The sequence below is a fragment of the Periplaneta americana genome, chromosome 13 (assembly GCF_040183065.1).
Source record: "Periplaneta americana isolate PAMFEO1 chromosome 13, P.americana_PAMFEO1_priV1, whole genome shotgun sequence".
In the NCBI taxonomy this organism is placed as follows: Eukaryota; Metazoa; Arthropoda; class Insecta; order Blattodea; family Blattidae; genus Periplaneta; species Periplaneta americana.
The window spans coordinates 51993668-52005746 of NC_091129.1; the positions used below are offsets into that span (position 1 = coordinate 51993668).

Consider the following 12079-nt stretch of genomic DNA (forward strand, 5'->3'; position numbering starts at 1 on the left):
AATCAAATTTACGTGCATCTCACTATAGACCTACTAGAAAACCAGAAAGAACAATCAGTATATTACGTAAGAAAGGATTTTGCAGGCGAGTCTATCTGTCTACTGCAGAAAAACATAGGAAGGAAACAGAAGACAGCAAGGTTAATTTAAATGATTCTGATAAAGAGAGTGATTCGAAATATTATCATCACATTTCATTTAGTTATAAAGCAAATTACGAAATGTGATAATTTCTAGCGTTAAACAAAGAATCTCTATTGCTTGGAAGGTACACTCTTCAATAAGAATTTTAAAATTATGGGCTATAAATGGAAAAATGCATACAATTTGAGAAAAATATTGATTGATAAGCCTATGCGAAATATTGTTTATTCATTCTGCATGTGCCTCTCAGCAATACGCTGATTCAAGGAACATATTCGCCATCTCATATTCATTGATGAAATCTGGGCAGACAATAATTTAACTGAATAATTTCGAAGGAAAAATTGTTCCGGGACCGGGTATCGAACCCGGGACCTTTGGTTAAACGTACCAACGCTCTACTAACTGAGCTACCCGGGAACCACTTTGAGGTCTGTGGATACAGAAGGAAAAATTGGATCGGTGTCTGGTAGAGTTCCCGGGTAGCTCAGTTAGTAGAGCGTTGGTACGTTTAACCAAAGGTCCCGGGTTCGATACCCGGTCCCGGAACAATTTTTGCTTCGAAATTATTCCAATAAACTTTACAGGGAGTCATACCTGAAAGCCTGATTTGAATAATTTAACTGTTAGGAAATGTTGGAAGTTAATCATTAGTAGGCCTATTTATTAGGATAAATTTCAATAATTGGCTCATAGTCGACTACGCAGGATCCGAAAATGACATTTTGGAAATATTTCATTAATTTTTCAGGCTGATAGAGTCACGAGGAACTACAAATGAATGCCGGAAACTTTGAACTCTCTTACGTAGTACTGCCATTTTGGATAACACAACCAATCACAGATTTCAGGAAAACAAACCGCATCTGAAATCTACCAGGTTAGGAAAGAGCAATATTCCTTTCACACTTTATATAAGAAAATCTGAACTGTATATACAGGTTAATTGGACTACCTAAAACGTTGAGGAAAAGTTTAAAAATTGATCGGATACTAAGTTCACACGGCCAGGCAGCTTTGAGATTATCCTCCTAAGTCTATATTCGTGATAATAATGATATCAGGAGGGAATTGAGCATACAGTCGTTAAAGGAGCGCACAGTCTACTCATTTTCTTCCGTTATAGGAGACAAGCGAATCGTTACTGTGATCACCAGGGAGCGAAACTTGTTACCCCTTGAAACAGGTTTGCTGTTCCTTGACTATAGGTACGGGTTTGTTTACTTGCACGTAAATAGTCATTGTGAACGGTGGAGAGGGATAGGCAGAGACCACAGATTTTCGCATAATGACATGAAGCGTAGAATGAATGTAGTAATTTCTAATAATGTAGGAGAGTCGGTAGGCAAATTAATTAACCATTTCAGTTTGGACTTAAAAATTGAGGTACATGAACTATTTCAGCAGGTCAGTAAAATTGTGATTCAGAAAATTACAAAATGCGCTTTACATGATTCATATTCATTGTTTGTAAATTTCAATGACTTATTCATCCCAGCAAATATTGTACAGATAAATGTTTATAATGTTAATACACTCACAGAAAGGGTTAAAACAATGAATTACTTCAAGGATATAAAAAGTACTGATTGAAATGTAGCAAGAAAGTTTTTAAATAATCATCCAACACTTTCAATGTTCAAATTGACATGATTGAGGCATTACGAGCTATCATGTTGAATTACCCCGAATTTACACCTGCTGTGTTGAAATGTGTCTAGGTTCCTTGTGCATCTGTTGAATACACTGATGTATGAAGCCTTTTTTATCATTACTTTGACCCTTAAAGCGTAATGAAAAGTTATTTTTTCACAAAAAAATCTGTTTCCAATTTATACGAAATTGTTGCGATTATCTTGCAACTAACTAGGAAAATTTTTATCACGATTTTTGTCGAAGTTAATATGGAATTCTGTGGTCTCTAATCCATGATATAAGTTACTCGTCACAGTTGATAAAGCGTCGTAAAATAACAAATTAAAAAGTTACTCGTCGACTGCAACACAAAGCGAGTAAATAGTGAACAACTAAGGCCCCTTGCTGACGATAATAAAGTGTTGATGGACTTAATTAAAGGACATTAGTAATCTTGCAGCAGAAGTTCAAGAATTATTTTGGAGAGAGTGTTCAAGATTTCGACTGGGTTCGTGATCAAATCATTGTGGATTAAAACCATCTTCCGAATAATATACTCGTACAAGAGGAACTGGCAGATTTAAAAGCAGACAGAACACTGACATTAAAACTTCTCCAAGTGCCTTTGGAAACATTTTGGTTGTCAATAAGGAGTAAATATCCGGTTGTCTCCGAGATGGCAGTTAATATGTTATTGCCAATTTCAACTACATATATGCGTGAAGTGAGCTTCTTGACGTCAACCATTACAGATACAATCTTTACCTTATGAAAAATTTAAAGTGAAAGTTAAATAGATTTTAACTGATCAAACTTTTTATTCAGTAAAAGAATACTTAAATCACAAGTTATGATATTGACGTGTACATTCATGTATATGGCCATGTATAGAATAAACAATCAATCAATCATACAGTTGGGAACATCTCAAACTGAAAATTTTAAATAATCTGTATCCAAAAATTCAGCTTATTCACAAATCCTTGAATCTCATCCATAATAGTCAGAATATTTTCGTTCCTACCTTGCATTTCTCTGTTAAGCTCATTCAAATGTATGAAAATATCGAAAAGATATACCAACTTAGCTATCCGTTCATCATCTGCAAATAAATCTGCGTACTCATGCCCTCAATAGTAAAAAATTCAAGTACGGTACCTCTTTAAGTTCAAACATTCGTGCTAACACTTTGCCTCGTGATAACCATCGCATTTCTGTATGTAGCAGGAGTGTAATGTGCTCTGATCCATTTCCTGACACAAAACTGAAAAAAAGCCTCGTATTTAAGGCCTCGATTTGATGAAGTTCACGACTTTTACTTCCTACTTCGTGCATCACAATTTTCAGAGGAGATGGCAAAGACTCAGCAACAATGGCTTCGCGGTGAATGAGACAGTGGTTGCTGCGTATGTTAGGATTTACTTCACGTACTTTAGCCACGAAACCTTTCACGGCCTGTCATAGAAGCGGCTCCGTCTGTACAAACACTAACGCAATCCTCTCATATTAATTCATTACGGATCACATATTCATTAGTTGTACGAAATATTTCTTCACCGGTAGCTCGCTCGGGATGTTCTTTGTAAAAAAAAATAATAAATTACTTGCAATTACATCCCTATCAATGTACCGAATGTGGGAAAAAAGTTGTGCGTGATAGCCAATATCGGTGGACTCGTCGATCTGAAATGACAACTTCTGACTGTTCTTTATTTTCTCCTTCATAATGTCTTCTATGTCACTGGACATGTCACTAACTCGGCGAGTATGTAGGTTCATGCGCATGTAGGTTTTACGAGATACCGAAGGGGCTATAATAAGCAAAAATATATTTATGAAAAAATTTAATTTTAATTTTAATTTAATTTAAATTAATTTCATCAATGTCTTACAATAATAGGGAAAAGTTCGCGTTACATCTTTTACCTTGTAAAGGTAACACTGCTAGAACACTGAAATCACTTGCCTCTCTTCCAAGTTTCGAGCCACCGGTGTGGCTCATTCGGTTAAGGCACTTACCTGCCGGTCTGAAGTTGCGCTCGGGCGCGGGTTCGATCCCCACTTGGGCTGATTACCTGGTTGGGTTTTTTCCGAGGTTTTCCCCGACTGTAAAGTGAATGCTAGGTAATCTATGGCGAATCCTCGGGCTCATCTCGCCAAATACCATCTCGCTATCACCAATCTCATCGACGCTAAATAACCTCGAGTTGATACAGCTTCGTTAAATAACCAACTAAAAAAAAAAACAAGTTTCGTTCCCTGGTGATCACTGATCATACTGTATTAGAACAGCGGAAACAGAATACTGGGAAAAATATTATTATTTTAGGGCACAATTGACAACTCATCAGTTCGTAATATGTTCTCCTCGAGAACGAAAGAACTTGCATCGCACTGACAATGTGTGGAATGTAAAACTACAGTGACAGTACTTGCACATACAGGCACCCTTCGTAGAACCAGAGTTCCGCAGTCCTTTGCGCCGAGAAGTGCGGACAAATCGGCCATTGTTATTCCAGCGCGCGCTATGCAGTATACAGTCAAATAGGGAACGAATGTAATGTAAATGCGAAAAAAATATCATACTGTTGTATTCCGAAATGTTTACAGAGAATTGAAAAAGGCGCACACTTGTTTTCTCTGTCACAAGACAAAGAAATGAGAAAAAGGGAAAGAAGTCATTATAAATATGAAAAGGACCTACGTAACCACTACCTAAGCAGGCATTACATTTTTTCTTGTACGGAGAAGAGACCGGAAGGCTTACACTGCAGCCTGAGGTTTATTGTGCTTAACACTCCTATTCTTAAGATTAATGAATGACTTTATTTTGTTTTGTTTTTTTTAATTTGGGCCCCAATTTTATTTTCTAAAACTAGTCTATAATTTAAGTTGTTGCAGCAATGATATTTCTACATAAAACAAATTAAAATTGTGTATCAATTAGGAAAAATGTCAAATTTCACCATCTTCTGCCTTTAAAACCAAGCATTTATGAATTAATCTTAATTGCTATATGCCAGAATGTCATAATATACGTAGTTGTTAAATTTCTGAATTCAATCTTCAGAACAAGATTATATTGTTTGGGTCGATTGAAAAATACAAAGAAATGCCGTAGTAGAAATCCTGTTAAATGCAGAAGCCGAAGAGTGGGCACAAGGAATGCAGTTGGAAATGTTTAGATTCATTATTTTGTTATTTGAAACATTGTTGTTTTCATTTGTTACTTGTAATTTATTAAGTTAGTGTTGCTGTTATTGCGATGTGTATGTAGGACTGTATTGAACACTTAAATATATATTTATGCTGTAATAATTATTAAATGAAGTTTTTGTAGATTAGTATTTTGACTGATAATAATGTTTTTAAGTATTCATATATGAAGATCCTTTTGAATTTGTGTCCTTCAAATTAAAAATATCTGAGTTTTACTTTAAATATCCCTATTCCAAGAGTGTTGAAAAGGAATAGACCTAACAATGGCGACCGACTTTGTTTTTCATTTTTTCAGTGAAATCTACAGAATACAAATATTATATTACAAATAATACATAATGATTTAACATCTTAGACATCATATAACAACATTTTCAGAATATAGTAATAATAAAGCCAGTGGATTTACTGCTGAATGACATACACATAGGATCATTTGCAGAATTTGTATAACAAATGACATCCATCAATTCATACCCTTCCCATTATTGCATTTGTAAACTAGAGTTATAAATTCCTAACAGTGAGTAGTTTTAATACTATTGTAGTAAACATCACAGGAATTATTTCCTTCGTGTGAATTGTGAAATATTTCACGAGGATAAAATAAAATTCTCATAGTAACAGATAAAATGATGTGTCCATACAAGTTAAGTATTTAAAATGTAGTATAATTATGTTCAGATAAAAGATTGCTTAATAATGTAATTGAGAAAAAAAATAAGAAACATTCGATATTATCAAAACTTTTTCATTTATGTCTGACTTTACATTTCCTTAAATATGATTGCATAATTACTCTAGTCCAGTAAATCAGTCAGGTCTGTTACACCATTCTGTTACTATGGATACACAGTTGAAAAAGAAATCCCACAAGTGTCAACACAAGCCAGGATGATGCACAAAGAGCCATTTTGATTGTACTGCTATGTTCATCCGTTTTGATTTGACTAGTTTGTGTGTCATACTCTTACTTTGTGTTATAGTCTAAGCGTGCATTTTTACTCTGACAGATCTATTTGTGTTGTTTTTTCCACAAATAACAACATACAAAGTCAAGATCAATAGGACATAATAGTACACGTGTGCACTAATTAAGTTGCTATTTTGAAGATTTTTAAGAAAAAAAACTTTAGGTTAGCACATGCTTATGTTTGTTTTGTCATGTCTGTTACCTGTCAGATCTGTTACTCCATGTCATGTCTGTTACAATATACAAAACAGTGTCTTAATTTTTTTCTAATTATCATAATTAAAGAAACTAAAACTTAAATATCTTCGCCTTATGGGCAATCTACTAAGACAATGCTTTTCTGTTAGTTACTGAAGAAGTTATTACATTTATATTATATTGGGTAACAGATCTGACATTAATGTTTAAAATGTTTGTTTATTTTTGATCTGAAGTTAGTTCTGTTACTATTCTAGGATCCATGCACTGTTTAAAGAATATCTGATATAAAATAAAGGAATTCTATTTCAATAAAAGATCAATTGTCTTGTCCTGTAACACACTTGATATTCAGCCGAGCCATCAAATAATACTTGTAGAGAATGCTGGAAAGCAAGGTGAGTGTACAGTGGCTGATTACTATAGCAGAGACATTGTACTATATTAATAAATGCAGAATATGCACTAAATAGGCCTAGTACTTTTAATTTTGACGTTCTCAATCGTCCATTTGTTATACAAATTTTGCAAATGATCCAGCAACTAAACATAATATGTTAGCGTTGCATAGCACGAACTTATTCCTTTACTTCTTCCACCAAAATAGCACTTTTCAATAACGATTCTGGTTGAAATGCAAGATGAGCTGATATTAGCTTAGCTTCTTTAAATTAGTTTCCGTATTTTCGATAGCATGTTCTTGTAATGCAAAATTTCGCGCTGCATGTATCAATACCTCATTTAACCTTGCTCCTCGCTGTATTTGTCTTGCTACTGATGCGATATTATTGACATTTACTTGTACTCAATCTGCAAGCCTTAATTTAGCATCTACAGACTCCTGTCAACTGGGTGATAGCGCTACTCTACTACATTCATGGATTCCGTGTAGAACTGACCACATCCGCCATCAAGCGACTACTTACCGAACCACGACTCGTCGTCTTCGTTCTGCAGGTCGAGGAGCGGCAGTGCCGTGGCGGAGTAGCCGAGATTCATTCCTGACGAGATGAGGCTAGCGGACGCCATCAGACTGGACAGCACCTGTACAACAACGGTCCACAGTGTATCTTCACTATTAGCGAAGAACTACTGCGGAACACTTATTCTTGCAAATTAAAGAATCATATTTTGCTGGAGTGTACTCTTCGTGAAGTTTTACTTAGTTTATTCATACGACTGTTTTCGGCACAAAATAAATTATTGCGTCTGTTTCTCTTTATTATTTGCTAAAACTATTTTAATGTTAAAGGAAGAAGTAATGCTTGTGTCATTTTATCCTCTTTAGACGCCATGTAAATATACCCGAAAAAGACCCGAAACTTAAATTGACAGGAGGCTGAGTGGACCATAGGCAGTTGTCAGGACCGTAGAGGGAAACAATTGCCATGCGGCCAGAGTCTTCGAAAAGGACCAGTGAGAGCAGTGTTTTTTTTTTCTCTCTTGTAAGGAGGAGAGATCAGAAGGTTTATACTGTAGCCTGAGGCTTATTGTGCTTACTACTCCTATTCTTGTGAATGATTGGATAGCCGAACGGCAGCTCTCTTGTACAAGTACAGCACGCCGCACCGTGAATTTAACCCGGGCCATTGTGTGGAGGATGATGATAATATGTGAATTAATGATGGCGACATGAGTCCGAGGTCCAACGCCGTAAATTACCTAGCAATTCTGCTTCAATTGGTTGAGGAAAAATCCCGAAAAAAAAACCAAAAACCCTAACAGGTAATTTGCCCCAACCAGGATTTGAACCCGGACCCGTTCGTTTCATAGTCAGATGTATTGACCATTACTCCACAGTGGTGGACAAGAGTAGTGTTAATAGAATTCATTGATTCTAGTTCACGTTAACACTTTGTTAAAACCTTAGAATTGTTAGGTCGACACGTTAAAAAGTTTCGACGCGATGTTGCGCCTTCATCAGTGTTCCACGAATTACTGTTGATCTTGAATTCTGCCTTTTGCATTCGTCAATTGTAGGGGTGGGGGTGTGTCGCTCTTATGCTGGGGGTGGTTGTTTGTGTGTTATGTATCATGATATCGAACAATGTGTGGGTATTGAACTGTAATTGTGTATAAGCATATGTTGTGGGTATGTTATTGTATGTTTATATAATTATTTCGTATTATTCTATGATGTTTAACTATGAATTTGGTGTGATGTGTAGAATTTCCATATCTGTTTCTATATTATTGTAGTCATGATTATTGTTGATAATATGTTCTGCGTAATTTGATGTTATGTATGGTTTGGTTATAGCTTTAATATGTTCATTGTATCTTGTTTGAAAGGATCTTCCTGTCTGTTCTATGTAAAATTGTGGGCAACTATTGCATTCTAGTTTCTAAACGCCAGTTGAATTATATTTATTTGAATGTTTGATGTGATTATTTAGATATTTCTGTGTTGTGTTATTTGTTTTATATGCTATCTTGTATTTTAGTTTTCTGAATGAAGTTGCAATTTTGTAAGTATTGACATTGTGATATGTTAATGTTATGTATTTATTCTCACGTGGTGTTTGTGTTGGTTTGTTCTGTTTTTGTTTTGCCTTTTTTATTAGTGTGGCTATCATGTTAGGATTATATCCATTGTCTTGTGCTATATATTTTATCGTGTTTAGTTCTTCATACAACATAAACATGCAGCTTTCTGTACAATGACACACAGATTAACATACAAATGAACAATGACAACTACACTGAAAAACTAAACACAATAAAATAGGGTAAGTTTGCCTATATCGCACTACTTTAGCATTTATAATTTTTATTGAACAATACAGTTTTTATTTTCTGCATCCCTTTACAGAGATACATTCCCAGAACATTTACCTTTGATGTAAGAAAATCCTTGAATTTGATTTAATATTTTTTAATTAAAATGACATTTTTTGAAACACATGTCAGTGGTGCCATTTACGCAACTAGTTTCCTAAACAGCACCTGCGGTTTTTTAAATCGCACCTCTTTATCTGCAGGGAACAGGATGAAGGAAAGCTTTTAATATTGAACATATTGAAGAGTATTTGAATGAATAATGTAATAAATGCAAATTAAAAGTTTATTGAAATTAATGAAAGAGAGTAACGCATCTTCAAATGAAATTGAAAAAAATGGAGCGTAAATTACGTAACATTTAAACTTTCTGAATGCGTTTTATATTGTTATACATTTGCCATGTGCTTCACTAGGCACTTCAGACTGTAAACTGCGTCATCTTTTCTCCACGATTATCTCGAAGCCACCTAAGAACTGCTTCATGATATAGCTGTCTGAAATGATTTGAAGATAGAAACATCTAAAGACTGGGCCTATGAGTATTATGACGAGGAAGCTGAAACAGGAGCACACCATTTTCCCGAAATAATCTAGCTTCTAAATTTTTGGAATGGGTCGTATAGGTGGACATACAGAAGCAGCAATTTTTTCTATGGCAGGTTTGAGTGGCAAGTAAAATGTTTGAGCTATTCGACAAATAGTTCACTGTTGATGTAACCTGACTCAGAGCAAAGAAAGAACGATCCTGGAGGAACACCAGCTGATAATGAAGGATGCACTGTTTGACGTTTAAAAATTATCACAGGTGGCACAAAATACCTGGTGCGCTTGTACAACACACACTTGTTGTATTAACGCCCTTTTCACCACTTGATATTGCACCCACCTGATGCATTCCTAGTTCAGTTAAAATTTTTGGGGCTTCTTTTGTACGGTTAGAATTGCTACAGTTGCTCATATCGCACCGGTGCCAATTAGGCACCTACAACTGGTGCGAATTGAGAAACTACGCCATAAGTTATTATTTCCTTCATTCTAGCCTATAATTACCACATGTTCGAAAATCCTGCTAAGTTAAATGTTCTTTAATACCTCTTTAAACGAATAACATCTTAAGATAATGGATTCCTTTGCATAGGCCCCTACAAATCCGTTATTTAGTTACAAAATGTTAGCTAAATATACATCCACCTGAGCGATTGTATTAGATACACTATCACCACGCTGCTGACACAAAGAAGTGGCAGATATCAAGTGACATGGTGGAAGTTCATATGGTAGATTGTAACAATACCACTAGATGCCACACTACTATAGTAATTTGTTATAAACTAGCAGTGATGCGATTTAGGAAGTGGTGCGATTTATGCTACTCTATCCTATTTAGCACAAGACAAATGGATATAACCCTAACATAATAGACACACTAATAAAAAATTAAAAAAAAAACAGAACAAACCAACACAAACACCGCGTGAGAATGAATACATAACATTAACATATCACAATACCAATACTTACGAAATTGCAACTTCATTCAGAAAACTAAAATACAAGATAGTATACAAAACAAATAACACAACACAGAAATATCTAAATAATCACATCAAACATTCAAATAAATATAATTCAACTGGCGTTTAGAAACTAGAATGCAATAGTTGCCCACAATTTTACATAGAATAGACAGGAAGATCCTTTCAAAAAGATATAATGAACATATTAAATCTATAACCAAACCCTACATAACATCAAATTACGCAGAACATATTATCGACATTAATCATGACTACAATAATATAGAAACGGATATGGAAATTCGACACATCACACCAAAAAGTTCGCAGTTAAATATCTTAGAACAATACGAAATATATAAACATACAATAACATACCAACAACATATAATTAGTACACACTTACAGTTCAATACCTACACATTGTTCGATATCATGATACATATTTAACACACAAACAACCACCCCTACAACTGACGAATGCAAAAGGCAGAATTCAAGATCAACAGTAGTTCGTGGGACACTGTTGAAGACGCAACATCGCGTCGAAACGGACCATATGTCCAAGGTACATAACCTGTTTTAATAAATGTTAACACTTTTAAACGTGTCGACCTAACAATTTTAAGTTAATAGAATTATTTCAAATTTTATTGAGAGTTACAGCAGTTAAGAGAACAATGGCCTGCAGTAGTACAAGAATGTGTAACTGTCTGTGGAAATATGGAAATCAAAACACTCATCCAGAGAGTTAACAAATAAATAGCCAATGTAAAAATAAGAAGGTTGCAGATTAAAATCCCAATAACGAAGATATAGTGTGACCTTCTGAAAAATTCAAAGTGAATGTATTATATTTTATAATTGACCGTTTTATTTTGAAGACGACTGGAAGGTGTAAATCAGTGAGGTATGTACATAAATTATACTTTTGTTTGGATATACTTGTAGGCCTAACTGTTTCAAGATGAAATCTTCAGCTAATGCAGTAATCTGTATATGAAAATGACTCAGCCTCTGAAATCATTGATAAAATTATTAATTTCAGAGCAATCCACAATAAAAAATTTGGGAGATAATCCTGTGAGCCCAATCGAACTTCTGAATATGTTGAACAAAGACAATTTTTCAGAAAGTTTTCCCAATGTGTGTGTTGTTTGCGAATCTTCTGTGCTCTCCCTGTGTCCGTTGCAGAGGGAAAGAAATACCCTAGGATAAAAAATGTGCAAGGATCCATCATGAGACAAATAAGACTTTCTTCTTTAGGAACTACTTTTTAGGAAATAAACTAGCCCATAAAATTGACTAAGATAAAGTCATTAACTCTCTTGCTGACAAAAAGCACACAAAAGCTTGAGTGTATAGCTCATTTATAGAAATTAAAAATGTATATCCTTCTTTTGCATATTTTTCATAATTTTTATAGGACTTTCTACAGTGTAATTATGCTGTAGTTTCCCTCAATGAAAGTATAATACAGAAATATTAACAGGCTATTCATTTATGTAGTTTTCAATGTTTTGTTAATAAATAGTAGTTTATGATACAAGTTCGTGAAGTGGGTAATATTTTGTCAGGAGTGTAGGATTGAGAAACGAGGCTTGACGAATTT

General features: G+C 34.7%; 1 protein-coding gene across 3 annotated transcripts in view; it reads right to left on the bottom strand.

Moving 5' to 3' along the window:
• The window catches only part of LOC138711897 (solute carrier family 2, facilitated glucose transporter member 8-like), a 140329-nt gene that overhangs the window by 48417 nt on the left and 79833 nt on the right, over window positions 1–12079 (bottom strand). For 2 of the 3 annotated variants that reach the window (XM_069843178.1, XM_069843177.1), the window contains one exon: window positions 7096–7213. The exons of the other annotated variant lie outside the window; for it this stretch is intronic. In XM_069843178.1, the coding sequence (XP_069699279.1) occupies window positions 7096–7213 (118 nt within the window). The remainder of the gene's footprint in view (window positions 1–7095; window positions 7214–12079) is intronic. 3 annotated transcript variants of the gene reach the window in all.